The sequence below is a fragment of the Erythrolamprus reginae genome, chromosome 9, assembly GCF_031021105.1.
Source record: "Erythrolamprus reginae isolate rEryReg1 chromosome 9, rEryReg1.hap1, whole genome shotgun sequence".
NCBI classification, from domain to species: domain Eukaryota; kingdom Metazoa; phylum Chordata; class Lepidosauria; order Squamata; family Dipsadidae; genus Erythrolamprus; species Erythrolamprus reginae.
The window spans coordinates 5731316-5758380 of record NC_091958.1 but is presented as its reverse complement, the minus strand read 5'-3'; the positions used below and the strand labels follow the sequence as shown (position 1 = coordinate 5758380).

Sequence of the window (27065 nt, the reverse complement as noted above, 5' to 3'; positions counted from 1 at the left end):
TGGGTTTTAAGGAGCTTACGAAAGGCAAGGAGGGTGGAGGCAATTCTGATCTCTGTTTTGTCAACGGGACCCGGAGAAGGCCAACTCTGTGGGACCTAACTGGTCGCTGGAATTCGTGCGGCAGAAGGCGGTCCCGGAGATATTCTGGTCCGATGCCATGAAGGGCTTTATAGGTCATAACCAACACTTTGAATTGTGACCGGAAACTGATCGGCAACCAATGCAGACTGCGGAGTGTTGGTGTGACATGGGCATATTTAGGAAAGCCCATGATTGCTCTCGCAGCTGCATTCTGCACGATCTGAAGTTTCCGAACACTAATTATTTACAGGCAGATGGGCTGGAAGGATAGAGGGACAGAGGGAGAGAAATATAAAAATATAAATTCAAACCGAGGAGAAAAAATATACAAACTTTAAAAACTGCAAACCGAGCAGGCTTTACATACAAATTAGACATTTCAATATAAGGTAGTAGCATCAGACTTCGCCAGGTCTCCAGCTTCAGGTTTCCCGAGCTTTTCCGCTCTTCTTCCGGACTGACTTCAGCGCCGCCAGGGCTTCTACTGTCACTTTCAGCTTCCCAATCACCGTCCCGCCGTCTTCTGAATTGAAAACTGGAAAGGGGAGAAAAAACCCCCAGCAGAAACAGATTGTTCACCTGGTGGTGCCTGTTTTCATACTCCTGCTTAATTGCAGACACTAAAAACAGTCGGCACACACCTGGTGCACCAGTTGCGGCACTACCTGGACCGGGAGTCACTGCTCACAGTCACTCATGCTCTCATCACCTCGAGGTTCGACTACTGTAACGCTCTCTACATGGGGCTACCTTTGAAGACTGTTCGGAAACTTCAGAGCGTGCAGAATGCAGCTGCGAGAGCAATCATGGGCCTCCATGATTTATTTATTTATTTATTTATTTTGCTCAGAAAAGTCCCCCCCCCCCGCTGTGTGCAATTATATATAGATTAACCTGCCAGAAAAAAATTTGCACACGGGGGAGCTGGGGGAGGGGGGGCAGACATTTATGAGCAAAATAAAAAAATAAGCATTAATTTTTTCATTTCATTGTGTTCAGAAATGTTCAAATTAGTATACTAGTGAAAAACGTATTAAAAAAACCCACTTCCAGTAGCTAAAACCAACCTTTTTTTTTCTCTCCGGGTTTAAAAGGACCCAGAGGAGAACAAGTGTATATTCTCTGCGAAGAGAACAGCAGGGTAGGAGGACTTACCATCGAGGTCCTGCTCAACAAGGTCCTGCCTTTTCTGAAATATCTGGCTTAAGCTCACGAAAGCAAAGCCAATATCCTCGCATTCCAGATCCTGTTGATCTTCCGGAGGGTCGCTGACCACTGTAAAACGTATACTGCGGGTGGGGGGGGGGGGGAGAGAGGAAGTGGATTACTTCAGACATTACAGAGTCGAGAATTTTAAAAGTCAGATGAAAAGTCAGCTGGGTTTCAATTAAAGCAGCTGATTAGGTTGAAATAGATTTGGATCCTTCGCAGTTCGGTGGCCGGGAAGGAATCTAGTCACAGCTTCAGTTGGTGGCCGAAGTTAATAGAGGAACACAACTGGGGCAAGAGAGTCCTTGGAGGACTTTGGGGGGAGGCTTTAATCTATACCGGGAACGTCCCTGTGAATCAATGGTCAGGAGTTGCATTTAATAATAATAATAATAATAATTTATTGGATTTGTATGCCGCCCCTCTCCGCAGACTCGGGGCGGCTAACAACAATAATAAACACAACATGTACAATCCAATAATAAAAACAACTACAAACCCCTATTATAAAACCAAACATACACACAAACATACCATGCATAACTTGTAATGGCCTAGGGGGAAGAGCTATCTCAACACCCCCATGCCTGGTGGCATAAATGAGTCTTGAGTAGTTTACGAAAGACAGGGAGGGTGGGGGCAGTTCTAATCTCCGGGGGGAGTTGGTTCCAGAGGGCCGGGGCCGCCACAGAGAAGGCTCTTCCCCTGGGGCCCGCCAAACGGCATTGCTTAGTTGATGGGACCCGGAGAAGGCCAACTCTGTGGGACCTTATCGGTCGCTGGGATTCGTGCGGTAGCAGGGGGTTCCGGAGGTAATCTGGTCCATTGCCATTTGGTCCGAAAAGGATGGAGCTTCTTTAATGAGACCCTTGTAACAGAAGCGGGAATTCAGTACAATGATACCTCTACTTAAGAACGCCTCTACTTAAGTCTCCGAGCCTCTGGAGAGGGGCGGAATACAAATCTAATAAATAAAATAAAATAAACTTTTCTTGATAAGAACGGGGTGCTCAAGATCTTTTTGCCTCTTCTTAAGAACCATTTTCTACTTAAGAACCTGAGCCGGGAAAAATTTCCCAGGAAATTTGAGAACGGCACAAAGGCCCGGCTAGTTTCCTGCTATTCCCCCTTTAATCCCGGCCATCTCGGGCTTTTCTGGGCTGCCAGAGGAGCCTTTCGGTGGCGCTTAAAGAACGATACAAAACGTGTTACTGTATTCCATAAGTTTCCAATATATAATGCAAGAGAAGATCCTGCAGTCGTAAATATTGCTTGTGGTGGGCTCTGGCATTTGACATTCTGCCAATAAAACTATTAATTTATGTACAAAGTCCTGGGAAGAAATATTATTTTGGAACACATGCTTGCTTGTGTTTAGATGAAAAAGGGAAGGAAACTTTTTTGGGAGAGACCAAATTTAAAACAATGCTACCCCTCTTTTAAAAAAAAACAAAACAAGACAGACCAAGAACAAACTTTCAAATACGGTGGGGCATAAATACACTAACACGCCTATTGTTCCTGCCACATTTTCATATTTTTCGCAGGTTGCCTGTTCGAATCTATAATTTCCGTTCGACCAATAAAGATTAAATGACGAGTCGGTTTTGTTTGTTGACTTGTGGAGTGACACGAAGCACGAAGGGAGTGTCACAAATACTGTACAACTTTCCCTGGCGCCTCAGCCAACCCACCACACTTGGAAAAGTTTAGCCAGACCGCAAAAAATCAGCTTTGCAGATTGTTGTGCCTGTTCCTTTTTTTTTTTTTAACCCTCGAACCAAACCAAACCAACAAAAAAACAACAACCCATCAACGTCAATGCAAATTAACACAATGCAAATTCTGGATAGAACAGATGTGGCTTCGAAAATATTTAATTTAGCTTCCCAGCTGTCCCAAAAGATCATGTCATTGGCAACAGGAGGAGATCTTTTTTTTTTTACATAGGATGGAGCAAAATAAAAAGCCCAGATTTACAGGTGTTAACATACGTATGAACATTGTGGCTTATTATTATCTCCCTGGCATTTGATTGCTACAGAATATTAAGCCACAACGTTGTTTGAGTTTAACCATGATGTAATAATGGCTTCAAATATTGGAAACAAAACCATTGTTGGCTGCAGAATCCTGAATAGTTTTGTCAAGAGCTTATTATTAGAAGTGAATTGAGAATGGTGACTGTCGCCTTATTAATTTAGTTTGCTATGTCTTTTTCTTGTGGATATTGACAGAAGAGTTGATTTACAAACTCCGAACAAGCCATTGTTGTTTCTTATACAGTGATACCTCGTCTTACAAATGCCTCATCATACAAACTTTTCGAGATACAAACCCGGGGTTTAAGATTTTTTTGCCTCTTCTTAAAAACTATTTTCACCTTACAAACCTACCGCTGCTGCTGGGATGCCCCACCTCCAGGCTTCCATTGCCAGTGAAGCACTCGTTTTTGCACTGCTGGGATTCCCTTGAGGCTCCCCTCCATGGGAAACCCCACCTCCGGACTTCCATGTTTTTGCGATGCTGCAGGGGAATCCCAGCATTGCAAAAACGAGTGCTTCGCTGGCAACGGAAGTCCGGAGGTAGGGTTTCCCAGCGAAGGGAGCATCAGTGAAATTGCAGCATTGCAAAAACACCAAAGTCTTCGAAACCTCACCTCCGGACCTCTGTGTTTTTGCTTCGGGCGCTTCGGCTGGCAAAGGGGGTGAATTTTGGGCTTGCACACATTAATCGCTTTTCCATTGATTCCTATGGGAAACATTGTTTCGTCTTACAAACTTTTCACCTTAAGAACCTCGTCCTGGAACCAATTAAGTTTGTAAGACAAGGTATCACTGTATTTAGAAACTGCCTCTGGCCTTCTTGTCATTTTGGGGACAATGCGCAAATTTAGCCTATATTTCAGTTGCAAATGCCAAGTTAGGGCAGTTACAAGGGCTCTGCGAGGGAAATGAGCAATTTCCAAATTCAACAAATACACTGTGTTCGTATAGTAATTCCATATCACATCTGGAGGGTTAAAAAACATATTTCACACCTGCAATTTTGACAATGTTTACAAAAGCAACCTGGTTGCCCCTTTTTATAAAAAATAACTTTTCCCTCGATGGAAATCGTGGCCAGGAAATTCAATCTGTAAACTAAAAAGCGTGACTTTAATTCTCGTCTTTTTTTTAAAAAAAACAACAACGCGAGTTACTGTGATTTTTACTTATCCCTGAAATTTCCTTTCCCAACATACGTGGCCAATTTGGAGCGATATTTTTATCCTGGGTTGTTTGGTTTCCTAAACTTTAAAGTTTGATTCCTGTTTCAAATGAAAGGAGAAGGGGGGAAAAAAAGAAAGAAATCTTCTGATATTATTATATAGGGCTTTGATGGGAAACATGTGCCGCCAACTTCACAATCCATGGCATCTGTGCACTTGAGAACAATAATGTGCGTTTCCCATCTCTCCTGATGGCTGGACTTCAAAGATGAGCCTCGAGCCGGACGAGGGAGGAAGGAGCAAGTCACATATTCAAGTGGTCCACACATGGGGACATCTTGTATGGGACAAACTAGGAGAGGATGCTATAATTGGTGAAGGCGCCAGGCAAGAAAGCAGAAGATACTGAGTTCTGCTCCTGACTTAATCATGAAAGTCAGCTGGGTGATTTTGGGCCGATAACCAGGAGACTGTGAGTTCTAGTCCTGACTTAGCCATGAAAGCTGGGTGATTTTGGGCCGATAACCAGGAGACTGTGAGTTCTAGTCCTGCCTTGGCCATGAAAGATGTTTGGGTTACTTTTGGCCGATTACCAGAAGACTGTGAGTTCTAGTCCTGCCTTGGCCATGAAAGATGGTTGGGTTACTTTTGGCCGATTACCAGGAGACTGTGAGTTCTAGTCCTGCCTTGGCCATGAAAGCTGGGTGACTCTGGGCCAATTACCAGGAGACTGTGAGTTCTAGTCCTGCCTTGGCCATGAAAGATGGTTGGGTTACTTTTGCCTGATTACCAGGAGACTGTGAGTTCTAATCCTGACTTAGCCATGAAAGCTGGGTGACTCTGGGCCAATTACCAGGAGACTGTGAATTCTAGTCCTACCTTGGCCATGAAAGATGGTTTGGGTTACTTTTGGCCGATTACCAGGGCACTGTGAGTTCTAGTCTCGCCTTAGCCATGAAAGCTGGGTGACTTTGGGCCAATAACCAGGAGACTGTGAGTTCTAGTCCTGCCTTGGCCATGAAAGATGGTTGAGTTACTTTTGCCTGATTACCAGGAGACTGAGTTCTAGTCTTGTCTTAGGCATGAAAGTCAACTGTCAGACTTTGGACCAGTCCTTCTCTCTCAGCTGAACTCCTCTTACAGGATAGTTGTGTTGAAAATAGGAGGAAGAAGATGTGTGAATTGTGCTCCCCGCCTTGAGTTATTTGTAAATAATAAAAGGTGGGATGTAATGACTTCTTGGTTTGTCTTAATGAATCCAACCATTCATCCACTTGTATAAGTAACTTCTTCTTTGATTGGTTCTTGAGAATGGGCGATTGGGAGAAAATGATGTATAGAAGAAATGTTTGTTTGGGTGCACCACACACAAATTAAATATGGATATTCTCCCCTGGGTTTTTTAAAAAAGAAAGATGCATAACATTTGCAGAATCTTACGAATAAGCACATCCAGAATTAAAATGCATCCATTTTGGAGTGACCCAGGCATCTTAAGACAGGCTTAACTGCAAAGAATGTTGGGCAAAAGACTTTGCTTAGTCATTAGGCTTGAATTTGTCATATAAAACAATCATCTGTGTCATGGATTATAGGACTACCAGGATAACTTTAACTTTGTTTGGAGTTTTATTAGACCTAGTGTGTTATTCATCTCACTAATGTATGCAGTCAATCTGGAACTCCTTTGCTTTTTTGTTGAAATGAAAAAAGGGGAAGGAGAAGAAGGAGGGAAAAATAATATTTCTCAACTTCAAAGTGCTTTTAGATGTGAGACGTGCCTACTCTTAAAGGGATCAGTTTATGGCACTTCCTGCCGGATTCCATTAAAAACAAACAAACCACCGTGTGCCAGCCACCATATAAAGCTCAGTTTTGGAAATCAAATGGAGGAAATAAAAGATGGGGTTGCCTTGCTGCCAGCTAATATCCCGTTTGCTGAAACTGCTTATCTGTAAATACATGAAGGTCATCAGCGCTTTTCTTCCACCAACCGAATCAGCGGCCGCTCTAGCTACGATCAAAATAGCCCCGATTTTGAAATTAAAATGAATTTTTCTACATACACATACACACACGGTGGACATTAAAAAGGAAAACGGTGTTTTGCCTTTGAAAACCGTAAGCCGCCTTCAGACACAGTAAAGGGTGGATTTTACATTTTTATCATAAACAAGGGCATTAGAATTTTTTTATATATATAAAAACTATTTAAACACCAGCCTGAAGATGACGAGTGAGACCTCGTCGAAACGTTGCCAGAAATTTCCAAATCCTACACGGGAAGAAACCCGAATATACCATGACCGTCATACCTGTACCCGTGAAAAATATTTATTTATGAGAATCTATGCCCCCCAGTTAAGATAGACAAAAATACAAATTGATTATCTGGCTACAGGAGTAGCTGAACTTAGTGAAGCAAACGTCAACGTTTCCCAAATATTTGGGTCCTTGTTCATTCCTTTTCCCTTTCTTTTCCCTGCTAAAAGTCATTCCCCCACCCCAAAGTATTTATCTCCTCATTTACACATAGACTTTGACTTAGGAGCACAATTAAGCCCAACATTCCTGTTGCTAAGGGAGACAGGTAAGTGAATTTTGCTCTATTTTACGACCTGCTGTTAAGTGAATCCTTTCAAGCTGTTAAGCAATTCTGCTCGTCAGATTCACATCTGACTTTGCTTGTCGTAACTTCCTACGGTCACTAAACGAACTGTGGCAATTCGAGGACTGCCTGTAATTAATAATTTCAATGTAGGGAAAGGAAGAAAGGAATACAAGTACAGTGGCACCTCTACTTACGAACTTAATTCGTTCCGTGACCAGGTTCTTAAGTAGAAACGTTTGTAAGAAGAAGCTAATTTTCCCATAGGAAACAATGTAAAAGCAAATAATGCGTGCGATTGGGGAAACTACAGGGAGGATGGAGATTCCTAGAGAGGGCCCACAGTGGCTTCTCCCTACCTTTTCCAGCCCTGTTTCCTCCCAGGAGAGGCCCCACGGAGGCCTCTCCCTGTCTTTTCCATCCCTGTTTCCTCCCAGGAGATTCCTAAAGAGGCCCCACGGAGGCCTCTGTAACCTTTTCCAGTTACAGTTTCGGAGGCTTGGGTTTGTAAGTGGAAAATGGTTCTTGAGAAGAGGCAAAAAAATCTTAAACACCCGGTTCTTATCTAGAAAAGTTTGTAAATATTGGCGTTCTTAGGTAGAGGTACCACTGTAGTCCATGACTTACAATGGTTCATTTAATAACCTTTCAATGTTACAATGGCACTGAAAAAAAAGGGACATGGCTGTTTTTCACACTTACAACCACTGCAACATCCCTACGGCCACCTGATCAAAATTCAGACGCTTTTGGCCACTGACTCATATTTATGACGGTTGCAGTGTCCCGGGGGTGTGTGTGTCACCTGAACCCCTTTTGCGATCACCTGACAAGCCACGTCCATGGAAAAGCCAGATTCACTTTAAAAACGTGTGACCCCATTAACAATGGCAGGGATTCGCTTAAGAAAAGTGGTGAGAAAAGTCGTGAAATGGGGCTGACCTGACCGATTTCTTCACTTAGCAACATAAATTCTGGGCTTGGTTACGGCCGCAAGTCAAGGACTACCTGCATTACTCAGATTCTACGAATCAACATGTCGTCTCCAAAACTTACCTTCCTTGTTTGGGCTCAGACCCACAAACAACATCCTTGAGATAATTCCACCTTTCTTCGTGCTTGGCTTGATCCACATATATCACTGCAAAAACAAAGAGAAATTATCTACCGCTTCACAATGCTTTTACTGCCCTCTCTAAGCGGTTTACGGAGTCAGCTTCTTGCCTCCAACAATCCAGCTCCTTATTTGACCCACCTCGGAAAGGACGGAAGGCTGCGTCAACCTGGAACCGGTCAGGATCGATCTCGTGGCAGTTGACAGAATTAGCCTGCAATACTACATTATAGCCACTGTACCACCATGGCTTTTAAGTCTTACGACATGACACAGGACATAGGTTTGCACAAAACCCATAAATATTTTGTCACATGGACATAAGGAATTGACTTTCTAACTCATCTGAAGTCCACCTAGCTAGGAAAATGGTTCAATTTCATCCCCCTAGCACTTCTGTCCAAACCAGGATTTCTTAGAGCAGCACATCTTACTATTGGATAAAAAATGTCACTATTGTGAGCAGTCCAACCTTGGCACTTTCTAATAGGAAACATTGCACATTTGAGCAACAAGATGCCCAGGCTCTGATGCATTTGTGAAACACGAGAATTTTGGCATTGCAATGCCAAATGTATTTTGAGAATGTCAAATGTATTTTTATTTGTTTGTCAAACATGTACAAGATAGCAAGTATGTGTAAAGACATAAACATATACAAAGTAAGTAAGTAAGTCAGGAATGGTAGGGACAATGGTGCATTTATTTTGGAAGGAAGGAAGGAAGGAAGGGGAGGGGAGGGGAGGGGAGGAAGGAAGGAAAGAAACAGCAATAGCACTTAGACTTATATCTTGCTTCACAGTGCTTTACAGCCCTCTCTAAGTGGTCCACATTTTACCAACCTTGGAAGGATAGAAGGTTGAGTCAACCTTGAGCGGGTCAGGATCGAACTCCTGCCTATGGGCAGTTAGCCAGCAATACCGCCCCCGAAACAAGATGTTGCCCTAAATTCATATTCACTCTTTCCCCCTCGCTCCCAAAAGAAATGCTAGCATAAGGCCACACATTCTTTTACAATGACTTATGCGGACACGCAGTTCCCCATCTGGTACAAGATGCGCAACGTAAAACAAGAATAAAGACTGGAAGCCAATTCTAGAAGGCAGAATGTGGAGGGCAGATGGGTAGACTCTACTCAGACAGACAAGCATGTCCATAAAAGGTGGAGTTCAGAACATCTCCCCTCCCCCCGATGGCTCTGAATCTGCAACGCGGAGGTCTTCGCTCATAGCTTTGGCTAACGCTCAAAGGGAGAAAAGGTTATGATTTCAATCCTGAAAACTTTGGCTGGATTGTTCTTGATGTTGAGATACTGGGTGAAGACCACCTGCCGTCACGTAACAAACCCTGACTTTGAAAAGACCTTCCAGGCTCCTCCTGGGAGCAAGAATGTCTTTTAAAATCAAGGCAGTAGAAACAGAACAGTTTTTGATCATGGCCCGAGTTCTAGAATCACTCTTTGGTTGGGATTGGGTACGTCTGAGAAAGTGTAGCTTGGAGGCTAAGTGTGATGAAGAATGGTTGAAGAACCAGGGTACGCTTAGCCTAAAGAAAGGGAAGGTTGAGGAGCAACACAACGGTCATCTTCCAATAGTTGAAGAGCTGACACTAGGAAGAAAAGCAACTGGAGGCTAGAACATATGAAGAATGGTTGGAGGAACTCGGTATATCTAGTTTAATGAAAAGAAGGACCAGGGGTGACTTGATAGCGGCGTTCTGATTTGAGGGACTGCCGCAAAGAAGAGGGAATCAAGCTATTCTCCAAAGCAACCGACGACAGGACCAGAAGCCATGGATGAAAACTAATCAAGGAGAGAAGCAACTTAGAACTAAGGAGGAATTTCTTGACAGTCAGAACAATTCACCAGTGGAATGACTTGCTACCAGAAGCTTTGGATGCTCCAGTACTGGAGGTTTTTAAGAAGAGATTGGACAAGGATTCATCTGAAGTGGTGTAGGGTTTCCTGCCTAAACAGGGGGTTAGACTAGAAGACCTCCAAGGTCCCTTCGATCTCTGTTACTCTGTTCTGTTCTTCTTGCAATTAAAAAACAAACAAACTTTGAGAATGCTCAGATATTTTTCACCTCTTTTTAAACAAATGCCCTGACTAAAATAGTTCCTCTTGCCTACAGTTTTATTTGTTTTGAAGGCTTCCTTGTGATTTTGATCACTTTGTGGGATTTTAAAAATGTAAATCAACAAATGGAATCAAAGAAGAAGGGGGAGAAAAGGCTCTGTTACATGAAGTCATCCCATCTCACTGGATCATGCTGACCAAATTTGATAGTCTAGGTTTGTTTCCTGGTTCTTTTCATTGGGATCTTAAGGGTGAAACATTCAGATCTAAATTATAACTCATTAAAGCAGAACAGTGCAGCCTCCTTATGAGAAAAGATAACTTTCAATGGAAAAGCCACATTCATTTAAAAACGATGTTACTAATTCAGCAATTGCAATGGCAAGAAAGATCATGGGGGGGCTAAAATTCACTTAACAACTATCTCACTTAGTAACATAAATTTTGTGCTAAATTGTGGTTGTAGAAACATAGAAGACTGACGGCAGAAAAAGACCTCATGGTCCATCTAGTCTGCCCTTATACTATTTCCTGTGTTTTATCTTACAATGGATATATGTTTATCCCAGGCATGTTTAAATTCAGTTACTGTGGATTTATCTACCACGTCTGCTGGAAGTTTGTTCCAAGGATCTACTACTCTTTCAGTGAAATAATATTTTCTCACATTGCTTCTGATCTTTCCCCCAACTAACTTCAGATTGTGTCCCCTTGTTCTTGCGTTCACTTTCCTATTAAAAGCACTTCCCTCCTGAACCTTATTTAAGCCTTTGACATATTTAAATGTTTCGATCATGTCCCCCCTTTTCCTTCTGTCCTCCAGACTATACAGATTGAGTTCATGAAGTCTTTCCTGATACGTTTTATGCTTAAGACCTTCCACCATTCTTGTAGCCCGTCTTTGGACCCGTTCAATTTTGTCAATATCTTTTTGTAGGTGAATATCTTTTTGTAGGTGAGGTCTTTTTGTAGGTGAGGTTGTAAGTTGAGGATTTCCTACACCAGGAAAGAAACTTTCTTCCATCATACTACTCTGAATCCAAGGATGCTCAGTGGTTACTCACTCCTAACTCTATATAAGGTTCATTAAAAATAAATAAAGTTTGGGAATATTTCATTAATCTTACCCCTTTCTCTTGTCAATTCTTGAGCAGGTTTATACACAGCCAAGATAGCATTCTTTAGGCTCACAATCATTAATCTTGTTTCGGGGGGTGTTTTCCTGCTTTCTCAGCATAGTGGAAGCAATATTCTTTCAGCTCTATGAAATATAAATGCTATTTCCTTGTTATCGGAATCTATCAACTGAACTTAATCTTTGTTATTTCAATTATGGTGGTTTTGTCCAAAGAAGCAGAAAGAGAAAAATGAGATAGAGGGACCGGAGTAGGGTTGGGGAGGACAAGGGAAGAAATCATTTTTTGAAATTAAGAAATTTCCATTTGTGTGTCACTGTTTATATCAACTAAGTGAAAAAATGGTCAGTTTGCTTACACGCCTAATATTTGACTCTGGAGAATTAAAAGTACTGTTCAGCTCAGGTTGAAAAAAAGCTAGTATAACTTCTGCCTGCTTATTGATTGCCTCCTCACCTATTTATTCTTTTAAAAATTGATCTTTCATTCCGAAGTACTGTTTGATACAGTACCTATGTCAACAGATCATAAGTAGAAGGACTCTGCACGGAAGGGAGAAACAGGATGCAGATTTTATGTTATCTGTAGAGCAAAATACTACCAATGGCTCTAACCAATATATCTAGAGGTATACAGCAATATAGGCAAGCAAGTTAATAGCATTCTTTTCTTCCTAGGGTCCTTGATGGTCTATGAGCTTGGTTGTTTCTTGCAGATGTTTCATTACCTGATTAGGTAACATAATCAGTGCTAGAAACAGCTTCTAAGTGAGGATGATGTTACCTAAATCAGGTACTGAAACATCTGCAAGAAAACAATCAAGCTGGGAGACCATCAAGGAGAGATTTACAGTAAATAAATTAAACGTCCTTATAAGACTATAATGGGTCAACGCTTGTCTGTCAATTATGGACATTATTTTGCATTATTCATATTTTAAAAAATCCAGTAACAAATCAGAGAAGATACAGAAAGTGGTGAATTCTTTGCTGGAGGACTTCAAACAAAATCTGTAAGGTCATCTTTGAAAGATGCTCTACAAACCCTACATAGCATAGAGTTCGAGCAGAGGATGTCTAATATCCCTTCCAATTCTATGGCTCTAGCTCTACCATAGATCTTGATTCTGCAGAGTAAATCAATCACACCATTAGCATCATAAACCATCTGCCTATTGCACTGGCATCCTTCAGTCTCAAATGATCATGGTATCATGGAGGATAGACTGCCTATATGATCTATACATATACATATATATATATACATCTGCCTATATGAGCTTATTAATAAGTAACTGTCAGAGGCAAGTCGTACCACATGTCCCAACTTCCAAGTTTGGATGTTCTATCTCTTATTGTGTCACCGATATGAGAGCTTGGAAATTATAGTTCTTCAACTTTTGGAATATTTATAAATGCTCCTTTCTGAAACGCACTGTCCATCTTCTTTACATGATTTGTTAGACAGGAATTTTTTAAAGTATGAGTAATGCAAAATGATGTCCATAATTAACAGACAAGCTTGGACCCATTATAGTCTTATGATTTACTAAGGACGTTTAATTTATTAACTGTAAATATCTCCTCCTTCTATCTATAGATTAGAAAAGGCAAAGCAAATGGCTAGGGAAAACCAGAGCACTCAGTTGTGATATTAAATGTTGCTTATTAAGGCAGCATTTCACAAGATCTCTTTGTCTCTCAGCTAAGATGTAAAGCAGTTTCTTAAAAAGCCAGCCGCAATGCTTGAGACATAAATATAATAAAAGAACCCAATAAAAAAGGCATTTATTTATGGAGAAATAATGACTTCTCAAATTACACCTGGGTTTATCATGATTATTATTTTTTTTCATACAAAATCCATGGGACTGCTAGTTTCCCCCTAAGCTCAAAGTACACTTCCTTTCCCCATCAGGTAAATCTCAGTTTTATTAAAGAAAATATTCAATTAACCTCAAATATTCTACATACCCAAATCTAATTAGGCCTGAATAAGAAATGGAGTAAAGCTATAGTAAACACGCACATTCTGACTTCATTACTATTAGATTATTGGCTTTCTTGCCGACATTATGAAACACCAAAATTCATTAGGGCACTTTCTGTGGAATGACGTTGCTTTACAAGCAGAGTAGGCACAGAGGAAATATTAGATGACCAGTTATTTAAGTAATACCCTAGGAAAAGCAAAGCAACCTAGCTGGAAATGAGTTCTCTTCCGATAAACTTCATGGAAAAAGGCAGAAATATTATTTCCCAAGAGAAGGTGCAGCTTGTTAGAAAACTGATTTGTGTAACATACCTGTGTGTGAGAATGCTGCATTGTATAAACAGAGGCACAGAATCAAAAATCACACGAAATGTTAGTACCGCTTTATAAACCCATAATGAGACCACACGTGGAATACGGCATCCAGTTTTGATCACAACATTGCGGGGTGGGGGGAAAAGTTGTTGAGATTTTGGAAAAAGTGCAGAGTACGGCATTAAAGACTTAAGAGACTAAAGCATATGAGGAACGATTGCAGGAATCGGGCAAGAGGGAACATGATAGCAGTTCTGGAGACCTCACCTACAAAAAGATATTGGCAAACTTGAACGGGTCCAAAGACGGGCTACAAGAATGGTGGAAGGCCTTAAGCATAAAACGTATCAGGAAAGACTTCATGAACTCAATATGTACAGTCTGGAGGACAGAAGGAAAAAGCACATGATCGAAACATTTAAATATATTAAAGGGTTAAATAAGGTCCAGGAGGGAAGTGTTTTTAATAGGAAAGTGAACACAAGAACAAGGGGGCACAATCTGAAGTTAGTTGGGGGAAAGATCAAAAGCAACATGAGAAAATATTATTTTAGTGAAAGAATAGTAGATCCTTGGAACAAACTTCCAGCAGACATGGTGGATAAATCCACAGTAACTGAATTTAAACATGCCTGGGATAAACATATATCCATCCTAAGATAGAATACAGAAAATAGTATAAGGGCAGACTAGATGGACCATGAGGTCTTTTTCTGCCGTCAGACTTCTATGTTTCTATGTTTCTATTTCAGTATTTGAGCAGCTGCTGTAAAGAAGAGGGGGGGCAACTTATTTTACAAAGCACCAGAAGGCAAGACAGGAAACAATGGATAGAAACGAATTAAGGAAAAAAAGCAACCTGGAACCAAGGAGGAACTTCCTAACAGTGAGAACAATTAACCAGTGGAACAGCTTGCCACCAGACGTTGAGGGTGCTTCATCACTGCAGGTTTTAAAGAAGAGACTACATAGTCACTTGTCTGAAATGGCACGGGGTTCCCCTACTTGAGCATCCCTACGGTCACATGATCAAAATCCAGATGATTGGCAACTAATTCATATTTATGATAGTCGCAGCGTTCCGCAGTCATGTGATACCCTTTTGCGACTTTCGGACAAGGAACCTGATTCGCTTAACAACTGTGTTACTAAAAGCGGAAGATTTATATGATCTGAAGAGAAACCTGTGTTATTTACTTAACAATTGCAGTGATTCATATCATAACAACTGTGTCAACAACGGTAGCAAAGCTCACTTAATAAATGTCTCACTTAGCGACCTAAATTTGGGGCTCACTTGTGGTTGTAAGTGATTTTTTGGAAGAAGTTGATTGGCTATCAGGGTGGGGAGGATACTGACCAAGATGAATATATGTATATGTGTGAGTGTGTAAAACCACAAATCAGAACTTTTCAATAAAATCTGTTACGGACGGTAGAAGAAGGAGGAGGAAGATGAGGAAGAGGAGGAGGAGGAGAAGGAGGAGGAAGAAGAGGAGAAGGAGGAAGAGGAGGAGGAGAAGGAGAAGGAAGAAGAGGAAGAGGAGAAGGAAGAGGAGGAAGAGGAGAAGGAGGGGAAGGAGGGAGAAGAGAAAGAGGAGGAGGAGGAAGAGGAGGAGGGACACACAAAATAATAATAATAATAATAATAATAATGATGATGATAATGATAATGATAATAATTTATTAGATTTGTATGCCGCCCCTCTCCGAGGACTCGGAGCGATCTAGCGATTTAGAAGCACGAAATGAATAAACATTAAACAAATTCCTACCGTAGCTGTAGTTAAAGGACATCCACTGCCTGAGTCTGGGTTTTGGAAGCGACATGGGAGTTTCGGTTGTTTCGAAACTGGAGAATTTCGCCTCTATGAAAAACTGCTGGATCAGCACATCCATCAAAATCTGGGGATCCGTGAGGCTGAGTGACACAATCTCAATGCGAATCCTTTCGGCAGCCTGCTGAAAGACAAACAATAGTACCTTTGCTGCCTGTAATGTAAAACTGACTCATTGAGCTTGGCCCATGTTGCGTGCTGGAGTAAGCAATTAGGTTCAGAAGACCTAGCGGTGAAGGGAAACCAGGCATTCAAAAGACCTGATGGCTGCACACCCACAAAGCTGAACCCACCCACCCACAAGCAGTGCAAGATCGGAAGATGTGGAGAGCCCTGGCCCACAGAATTGCCAAGTGTCAGACACACCTGAATGGACCACATGGATGGACCACACAATTGCCAAGAGTCAGACACAATTGAATGGACCACATCGATGGACCACATAATTGCCAAGAATCAGACACAACTGAATGGACCACATCGATGGACCATAGAATTGCCAAGAGTCAGACACACCTGAATGGACCACATTGATGGACCATAGAATTGCCAAGAGTCAGACACACCTGAATGGACCACATTGATGGACCATAGAATTGCCAAGAGTCACACACACCTGGATGGACCACATTGATGGACCACATAATTGCCAAGAGTCAGACACAATTGAATGGACCACATTGATGGACCACAGAATTGCCAAGAGTCAAACACACCAGAATGGACCACATTGATGGACCATAGAATTGCCAAGAGTCAGACACACCTGAATGGACCACATTGATGGACCATAGAATTGCCAAGAGTCACACACACCTGAATGGACCACATTGATGGACCACATAATTGCCAAGAGTCAGACACAATTGAATGGACCACATTGATGGACCACAGAATTGCCAAGAGTCAGACACCCATGAATGGACTACATTGATGGACTACAGAATTGCCAAGAGTCATACACACCTGAATGGACCACATTGATGGACCATAGAATTGGCAAGAGCCAGACACAACTGAATGGGACCACAACAATATGCCACAAGCAGACACATCACACAGAAGGCCTTGGGTGACAAAGCTCCAAAGGAGTCCTGATTTTGGGATTCCCACAGTCTTTGCACGAGGCAACATACTTATGTTTTATGTCACATATAATAAATCACTCTTCTTCTTTCACTGTTACCTCCCTTGATGCTTCTTTCGGCCATTCAGATTGCTAAACATTACATCCACTAAATATGAAACCAACATCTGTCCAGGGGAAACTACTCTCTGGTGTAACCACCACAACGTTCACCCTACAAAGCACATCTTCTCGGAGTAGCATGTACGGTTATTGCCCTTGAAACCACTAGCTCTTCCGGGCATAGTAAAATCACCATATTTAATACATGAGCGTACATTTACAAGATGTCTTCGCTTTTTTGCTTTTTTTTTTAGGTCTTGAAATCTTTGACGGGGCCAAAAACGTGCATGTTGATCGCACGTCCCACTTAACGTGTATCGCTCAAAATAACGCTGTCCACGAGGTGGAAGGAGCTCTGTGTTAAATATTAAAACAGAAGCACACAAGGAAAACTCCTACATTAAGTCGGTTGGTTTCAAAAGAAGGTATAACCTCTCTAATTTCAAAATGAGGTTAGGCTGAAGAACACTTGAAGGGCGAGATTTGTCTCCTGGTGAAAGAAACTGAACACCTGGGAATCAGTCAAACAGCTGTCAAGTTCTCCTCAACTCTCTCTTGATGGTTCCTATTTGACTTGAAAGTCAATTTCTCCCCTTTGCAATCTGAAAACTTCTTGGTTACAAATCTCCATCATTCGCATTGCACGAATATTCGTCAAATTAAACAATGATTTAAAAAAACAACAACAACCCAACCAGAATGGTTTGGGATGATTTATCTTCAACCCAAACACTCATGCAATGGTTCAAGTGAGACATCGCACCTGACATTTTTCAGAAAAATATTCTATAATTAAGCCGTTGAAAACCACCCCAGGATTTCCCCGGTAAATAAATATATATCCTTCCCGCGGAACAATATCCTTGCTGTCAACCTCCTTCAATATTGGATGAAGCTACATGACTCCCACTGTTTTCAAAAGGCATTTTCTTTTATTATGTATCCTAAGACACCTTTAACTAAAAATCCGAATCTGAATATTTCAATAAGATTTGTTTTATTATTCAGTAGATTCATGGAAATTTTACCAGGATGACAGCAAATATTCCACACCGTTCTGTCTCCGCTAATGCAGGTAACACAGCTTCAGCTGGCAATATTACCAGGATTAGCATAGCGTGATGAAATATTTAAAGGAATTTTCTTTTCGTAAAAACCTAATAAATCAAATGACTGCCAAATGTCATTAAAGTGATGGTCTTTTGACTTGAATATGCTTTTCATATTCAAATTTCGAAAAGAGACGAAGGCATGGAAAGGTTACTCAGTTTCAACTAATAACCTCCAGCACCCTACGTTCACATGCATAAAAAATGAAATTGCTTCCATTGTCTAATTTTCGCTTTGGAAATGGCCTCTTTTTGCCTCCCGTCGCATGTATATATAAGAAGCATTTTTAAGTGAAATTCAGAGCAATTCCCAGCCGAATGCTTAACTCGCCTGTCAAAAGCTGCTCGGGTTTACAAATGCCGTCCAAACGTAAACAAATATACATAGTAACAGGATGCAACACGTTTTTTTTTTTTAAAAAAAGAACTTTTGCTCACACCACCACTTGATTTTGGGGGGCAGTGGTGAATAGTTATCAGTCCCTGAGAAATCTCACCAATTATAATTATACTCAACCTTGGCATACATATTTTTTTTTTAGAAAAAAATGTTTATTTTATTTATTTGTATCCCGCTTTTATTGTTTTTACAAATAACTCCCGGCGAAGAAGCTATCCAACATACACTCCTCTTCCTATTTTTCCCACAACAACAACATCAGTCCATGGAGAGGGGCGGCATATAAATCCAATAAATGAATGAATGAATGAATGAATGAATGAATGAATGAATGAATGAATGAATGAACCAACCAACCAACCTTGTGCGGTGGGTTGAGCTGAGAGTGACTGCCCAAGGTCACCCAACAAGTTTTCCTGCTTATACTGAGACTAGAACTCACAGTCTCCTCGTGGTTGGCCCAAAGTTACCCAGTCGGCTTTCATGCTAAACAGGGACTAGAACTCACCGACTCCTGGTGATTGGCGCAAGGTTACCTAGCTGATTTTCACACTAAATTGGGACTAGAACTCACCATCTCCTGGTTTCTAGCAGTGCCTTAAACAATCTGACTCTCTACAGATGATTATTAGGTCTGTGTTTCATAATTTCTATATCTGCCACATTAATGGACACAACCAAAGAGTAACTTGGAATAGTCTCTGAGCAAAAGCAAAGGCTGGTTGGACCACAAGCAAAATCCAGACATTGACCTCTGGTGTAAAGAACTTCCATTCTTCCTTTGCCTGGCACAATATTACCTTGATTTGAGCTGATTGGGTCAACTCTACTAATAAGACGTTGCAAAGAGTAGCTTTGTGGTGAGGTGGGCGGCAAATAAATTTAATAAATAATAATAATACATGATAAGTAATCTTCGCATCCACAGCAAACCAGGTATTTGTTAAAAGGATTTTAAAAAGAGCCTTTGAATAATAATAAAAAGGATCTCACACACCTACCATTGCCTTTCCTTTTAGCATGCCTATATCTTAAAAATACTCTTGCTGTGACCGGACACTGATATGCTATTCTCAAGACAAAGGAAATCATAGAAAGACGAACATGTGACTTTTCGTCACGGTCATCGTCACGGCTGATTGGATCTCTTCTATGGATGAAAAATGTGCATGGCCACAACACGCTATGAGTCCACGAGTTTCTGGCCAAACACCAGGTGCCAACGCTGCTCCCTCCATAGTGCTGACGTCACCCCAGCAGACTTCTTTTTGTTCCCAGCCCTGAAAGGAACCAATTTTTCATCCATAGAAGAGATCCAATCAGCTGTGACGAAGACCTTGCGAGAGGTCCCCGAAGACACCTTCCAGGGCGCGTACCGGTCATGGCAGAGTCGCTGGAAAAAATGTGTAGAGGCCGAAGGACAGTACTTTGAAGAATTTTAAGTGTTTGTGCAAATCTGTTCAATAAATTACTTTTTTTAAAAAATAATTGCATTACTTTTGGAACACACCCTGTAGATAGCCTATGCTCCAGATGCATCAACGAAAGCTTTTCACTTCCCTGATACTCAAATTTTATTTGCTGCACCATTAAAAAAGGGGAAGAAAGAAGAGAAGAGAAGAAGAGATACACCCACCTGGACTTTTGAAGCTGCTTTTTTTTTTAAAAAAAAGAAGTCCTGCTGGATGTCAACACTAATTATGAACTTTAAGAACCTCGTTTAAAGAAAATGATGATGAGTTTTTACTAAAATGGCATTAGTGCTAAAAAGAAAGAAAGAGAGAGAGAGAGAGAGAGAGAGAGAGAGAGAGAGAGACTATCTATAATGAAGGAGAAAAGATGTAAACACACCTAGGAGGAAAAATGAGGCCACCGCAGAATAAATTGGTTTTACTAAGCCTTGCCCCGGGGGCACATTTGAAGATAACTTGAGAGCTGACAGCAAGTAAAATTTTATTGTGATAATTGAAAGCTATATTGTTCTCAAATAATCAAGTGAAGATATGGAGAGATGAGAACAAGCATTGTTTACATTTGATTGCGGCGGTGGTTTTAGCCTTTCCGAACGCCCCGTGAAAATGCTCAACTCCCAATGCCCAGCTCGGCAGCCTGTAACAAGGCTTTTAATCAATGTATTATACATCAAATTGATAATGCTAACTTCTGATTATATCCACACGTATGAAATATTCATAAAGAACTGTCCAAAGTTTTACATTTTTCTGATTTCTCCCCCTCCCTCCACAACCTCCTTCTTCCATTAATTATCATGCCTGGAAGCTCTGTCTCTCTCTCTCTCTCTCTTTTAAGCGAAAACACCAGTCGTCAGCTTGAATCAACCTGACAAGCTAGCAAGAGCCAATTACATTGGCACTCGCTGGTGCTTTGATGTAGTGGAAACGCGAGAGAGATAGGGGGCAAATTGTGTAGCACATTATGTTAATGACATGATTTAATCCAGCCACTAAACTTTATGTAGCCTGCTAGAGAAAAGATGCTAACACTAATTACGCCACTTTGGAAAAGAAAAAGAAGGGGACAAGCGTTTCGTTACTGACGAAGTGGAGCTCATAAATGTTGTAAACGAAATGAAATAATCTACGATTAATTATACATAACGGACCAAAAAAAAGAGAGAGAGAGAAAGAAAGAGTGAGAGAGACAGAAAGAGGGGGCGGGAAGGAAGAAAGAACAATTACAAAGCTAAATTCTGGAAGAAAACATGTTAAGGTTCTTTTTATGATCAGACGATCTAAGAAATAAAACCGATGATCTAATTTGTAACTTGTTTTTTTTTTTTTTAAAGGAAAGGCATAATTGTCAATGGCTCAAAAAACGGAGTGTGTTATTTTGAAATTCATGAGCTAATTAGCAGGAGAATCTTTTAATATTTTTAGGGTTTTATTAATACATATTTTTCCCAGCACTCTGGATAAACTAGGATTTAAGAGCATCCGTTAGACTGGGGCAAATTATTACCAGATTAAGCACATACTGAAATAAAAAGCTTAGTTTAGCAGAAGCCACTGAAATGTAAAATCTGAAATTTTCCAAAGTTTGGTAGCAATAACTTGGAAAGAAAACCCAGGCATTCTTCTTGCAACAATTCTATATTTCTCTCCAGATAGAGGAAGGTGAAGAGGACAGATAATTCAGTTTTGTATTCTAATCGTGAAAGGTTTTTATCAGTAGAGCCTGAATTAAGAATATTTAAATCTGATTGATTTCAAACGGAGCTACGGAGCCCGTTTTTCATATTGACGCATTAAAATTAATGGGATTTAGAAGTGGTTAACTTGGGCTGAATTATTCTCACTAATCTGAGGCAAGTCCCATGAGTTAAGGGCACTTTACCTTTCTGCAAGGCAGCATTTCTCCCACTAGTTGCTTGAATACCTAAGTATTTTTTTTCTTCATCTTATTCTTAGTCACCCCCGATAGTAAGACATAGGAGAGGTTTCGTAGAATTGCCTAATGTAAGGCATCCCCCCGAAAGTAAGACGTAGGAGACGTTTCGTTTCGCAGCATTGCCAAACAGAACATGGGGCTACCTTTGAAAAGTTTTCGGAAACTTCAGATCGTGCAGAATGCAGCTGCGAGAGCTATCATGGGCTTCCCTAAATATGCCCATGTCACACCAACACTCCGCAGTCTGCATTGGTTGCCGATCAGTTTCCGGTCACAATTCAAAGTGTTGGTTATGACCTATAAAGCTGTTCATGGCATTGGACCAGAATATCTCAGGGACCGCCTTCTGCCGCACGAATCCCAGTGACCAGTTAGGTCCCACTAAGTTGGCCTTCTCTGGGTCCCGTCGACTAAACAATGCTGTTTGGCGGGACCCAGGGGAAGAGCCTTCTCTGTGGCGGGCCCCGGCCCTCTGGAACCAACTCCCCCCAGAAATTAGAATTGCCCCCACCCCCCTTGCCTTTCGTAAGCTACTTAAAACACACCTCTGCCACCAGGTATGGGGGAACTCTTTCCCCCTAGGCGATTACAATTTTATGCATGGTATGTCTGTATGTATGTTTGGTTTTTATAATAATGAGTTTTTAATCGTTTTTAGTATTGGATTATTATTGTACGCTGTCTTATTATTGCTGTTAGCTTCCCCGAGTCTCCGGAGAGGGGTGGCATACAAATCCAATAAATAAATAAAATAAAATAAAATAAAATAAAATAAAATAATAAAACAAATAAATAAATAAATGTATCTTTTTCTTTTATGTACGCTGAGAGCATCTGCACCAAATTCCTTGTGTGCCGAATCACACTTGGCCAATAATATTCTATTCTATTCTATTCTATTCTATTCTTTCCCTTGGTTGCTTCTGACCAACCTGGCTAAGAGTTGAGGATGCTGAACTTGGAACCACGCAGTCATCACTATCTGTGACCGATTCGCCAGCGTCCTGTTGGTCTTCTTGTTCTGTAAGGAAAAAAAGGAAAAGGTTACCCAAGATAAGCGGAGCTGAGATGATAAAAGTGTGAACAGAAAAGGGAGGCAAAAGATGTTACCGTTCCAAGCAACAATGGACCCTGGTTTTTCCAGGCAGACAAAACACATCCTTGGTCCACTCGAGGAGTGTTAAATTGTCTCGGAGTCGCCTAGCTGCTTCTTGATCTACATTTAATTTTTGGAAATACTCTGATCTACTAGGCAACGCATGCGCAGTGCTGGAAATTCAGCTTAGAAGTTGTGCATTTTTTTGTGTAGTAGTCTATTTGGATGTGGGTGGTCTCACCTAGAGACAGATAGAGGAGAGGTGTCTCAGTTCCTAAGACCATTGGAAAGATCTTCAAGAGTTGTAAACCTAATGCTACGTAGCTTCTGCTATGGCAATCTCACACTACTTACCAGAGCTTACGAAACTTTTGCCAGACCCATCCTAGAATACAGCTCATCTGCTTGGAACCCATATCGCATCTCAGACATTAACACCCTTGAAAATGTCCAAAGATACTTCACCAGAAGAGCCCTTCATTCCTCCACTCGAAATAGAATACCCTACAAGACTAGACTTTCAATACTGGGCCTAGAAAGCCTAGAACTAAGACGCCTTAAACAAGATCTAAGTATTGCCCACAAGATCATATGCTGCAACGTCCTGCCTGTCGGCGACTACTTCAGCTTCAACCACAACAACACAAGAGCACGCAACAGATTTAAACTTAATATTAACCACTCCAAACTTGACTGTAAAAAAATATGACTTCAGTAACCAAGTTGTCGAAGCGTGGAACTCATTACCGGACTCCATAGTGTCAAACCCCCAACACTTTACCCTTAGATTATCTACGGTTGACCTATCCAGATTCCTAAGAGGTCAGTAAGGGGCGAGTACAAGTGCACTAGAGTGCCTTCCGTCCCCTGTCCTATTGCTCTCCTATATCTCCTATACCTTTCTTCTATTCCTGTATCTCTTCTTCAATTATTTCATTGATATGTTCTATTACTATACCTTCTTTTTCTATTATTTCTTAGATATATTTTACTATGAGTATCTCCTCTATAACCTTCATCATTATTTATAAATAAATAAAATAAATAAATAAAAGGTCTGTTTTCTGATGGTCCTAGGCAACCCCTGTGAAAGGGTTGTTTGACCCCCAAAAAGGTTGTGACCCACAGGTTAAGAACCACTGTTACAAGGTCTGCTGCTCAATCTGAGGGATTGGACCAGAAAATCTCCACGGTCCCAAGATCACCAAACGAACAAACCCAAACCACCCATCCTCTTCTTGTAAGATTCAGTACGGACCACCAACCTACGTGGACTGTTCTGGGGACCTGCAGAGAGTATTCAGAAACTTTGGGACCAACTTCCACAAGACGGATGGAACGGCCCACCGGTTCCCACGGTGAGATTGGCTTAAATCTTCGATGACTGCCTTTCCCATGGTGACTTTGGCAGGGCCTTGGTCAAAAGGATTCTTCCCTGGCTTGTCAGAAGCTCGTTTTCACACACACACATGCCCTGTCTGCTGAGAATCAGTTCTATTGTAGCTTTGGGTCTGGTTTGCAGTCGTAATAATGACGGATTGCTTCACTGCCAGAGAAATTAATGATGGGTTGACACTCCAAGGAGAGGCAATTAGAATGACGTAAATAGCTTAATGGATAGTCATCCGAAGGAACCGTTTTGCTATTCCGTGTCTTCTCCTCCAGGAACACTGGGGTAATTTATGGCCCAAAACCAGCCTGCCAAAGCGGTGAAAATGGTTGGCAATGGTGGGTTCTCTTCCCTTTCACAGCAGTTGTGTTATAAAAAATGACTCCCAAGAGAGTCGTCATTTCTTTCGCATTTGACAGGAGGGAAAAAGAGCTTTTGGGGTAGATGTTAGCAAGGCAGCCATTGCTGGTGAGGTGGAGAATATGGGCGAATGGGGCTCGTTCATCGAAGGATAACTTATTGGATTTCTTTGGAGTTTGATATCTTGGCAAGTGGCAGAGGATAATATGAAATGACTTTCTCAAAGCAATGGCGGGGGGATATACCTGTGAGTAAAGGGGCTGAGCTCCTGTTACTTGTCCCAGCTTCTGCCAACCTAGCAGTTTGAAAGCACGTAAAAAAATGCAGGTAGAAAAATAGGGACCACTTTGGCGAGAAGGTAACAGTGTTCTGGGCGCCTTCGGCATTTAGTCCTGCTGGCCACATGACCACAGAGACATCTTCGGACAGTGCTGGCTCTTCGGCTTAGAGATGACCACCGTCCCCTAGTCAGGAATGACTAGCACATATCTGCGAGGGGAACATTTACCATTGTATCTGTGCTGGCCAATTCATATTCTGTATATCAAGAGAGTGTATGTGTTGTGGCCTGTCAGCTATCGGCCCCTCTAGCAGCCAAATCGGATGGGCAGGAGTCGTCGCAGTCAGGGTCAGCATCAAGACAACCTGAGAGCTCCAAGAAGGAAGAGGGAAGGGGGCTGGCAAAGAGAGAGAGAGGTGGAGCCTGGGTCGTCCGTCAGCCCTCAGATGGATAGTCCACCGCCCCCAATAGGTGGCTGATGAGGAAGAAGAGGAACAGCTGTGCCTGACATGTGGATGCACAAAAGGCAGCGGAGAGGAGAGCAGTGGAAATCTATGGGCTGGTCCTTGGGAAGAAAGAGTCACCGTTGCTAGGGAAGCAACAGAAATTTTGGGCTCAATTATGGTCGTAAATCGAGGATGTACCTGTACACAGACTAGAGCCAAGCCTACATGAATAAAAAAAGGGGTGGGGGATTTTGGGTAGGAACAGAAATAATCTAGAGGTGTGGAATTGTTCTGCTAGATCTCTACCTTCTGTGTAGACTTCCTCGATTTCAGTTTCATCTTCTGAAGTCCCTGAACTCTGGTCAGAAAGTTGACCTTCAGAAAGCTGAGAGACGTCCTCAGGTTCTTGTTGAATCTGGGTTGCAGGTTTGCTTGGTCCTCTGTCAGCATCTGTTTCTTGTAGAGCCTTTCTCGTAGGATCACAAGAATGAATGAATACATACATACATACATACATACATACATACATACATACATACATACATACATACATACATACAGTGGTACCTCTACCTATAAACGCCTCTACTTACGAACCTTTTTACATAAGAACCGGCTATTCAAGATTTTTTTGCCTCTTCTCCAGAACCATTTTCCATTTACAAACCCGAGCCTCCGAAACTGTAACCGGAAAATGCAGGGAGAAGCCTCCATGGGGCCTCTCTAGGAATCTCCTGGGAGGAAACAGGGCCTCCACCCTCCCTGTGGTTTCCCCAAAACACATTATTTGCTTTTACATTGATTCCTATGGGAAAAATTGCTTCTTCTTACAAACTTGGTCACGGAACAAATTAAGTTCGTAAGTAGAGGTGCCACTGTACATATATTCATTGATGGAAACATGATTTTGATCAATTATAATTTAGAGCTGGTTTTACGAATGAAAAAGAATCGGGGTTAATCGGCAGTGGAAAAATGCTGCTTTATGGGGCTGTAGTTTCAAGATGCACAATTTGGCAAATAAGATGTTCATACGTTCTATAAAATGAATTTCAAATCAAGGCAAGGGGGAATTACATTCTTAAAGGCAGCCATTTAAAATCAATTGCCTTGATTTGAAATTCCTTTTGCAGAAGTTACGAACATTTTATTTGTCCATTGGAGCATCTTGAAAATACAGCCTCCATAAAGTAACATTTTCCACATTGCATTAGGTAGAAGAAAACATCACAGTTTCAAATCCTGTGCTTTTGTTATTGGGCATCCTTTGATGAATATACCATGTTCAATAAACCCACAGAGGTAAATCTATCTTAGACCTCTGCCTTTCATTCGAACATGTCTGACAGAGGTGGGGAACTATGGCCTTCTTATGACTTCTGGACTTCAACTCCCATAGTTCCTGAGGATTGACATCTATAAGTCACAAAAGGGCCATCATTCCCCAACCCAATATATGACATAATATGTCTTGTGGCACTTTATAAAACCATTCCTTCAAAAGTTCAATTTGTAATATATAATTTATTCCTTTTCCTGTTGAATTTTTAACCATGCTGGAACTATTGGTTTTAAATAGGTTTTTTTTCGGGAGAGTGATTTAGTAATAAACGAAAACGTTCAAATCTCTTTAAACTTTCTGGGAGTCAATCTTCTACCAAAATGGACAAAATCATTTCACACATACTTGATACACCTTTGCCTTATTGTGGTCAATTTGCTGAGATTTACCCACAGCACTTAGAAAAGTATTTATTTATTTAGTATTCCCCAAATTTTGGCAAATTTAAGATAGGTAGACTTCA

At 41.3% G+C, this 27065-nt stretch overlaps 1 protein-coding gene across 2 annotated transcripts in view; it reads right to left on the bottom strand.

Moving 5' to 3' along the window:
• Window positions 1–398: 398 nt before the first annotated feature.
• Window positions 399–27065, bottom strand: part of RPGRIP1L (RPGRIP1 like) — a 73687-nt gene continuing 47020 nt past the window's right edge. The window contains exons 21-26 of one of the 2 annotated variants that reach the window (XM_070761920.1): window positions 25567–25726; window positions 22621–22709; window positions 15520–15706; window positions 8166–8250; window positions 1237–1370; window positions 399–616 (exon numbers count right to left, since the gene is read on the bottom strand). In XM_070761920.1, coding sequence (XP_070618021.1) covers window positions 504–616; window positions 1237–1370; window positions 8166–8250; window positions 15520–15706; window positions 22621–22709; window positions 25567–25726 — 768 coding nt within the window. In that variant the 3' untranslated portion in view covers window positions 399–503. The remainder of the gene's footprint in view (window positions 617–1236; window positions 1371–8165; window positions 8251–15519; window positions 15707–22620; window positions 22710–25566; window positions 25727–27065) is intronic. The other variant, XM_070761921.1, reaches the window with a different exon arrangement.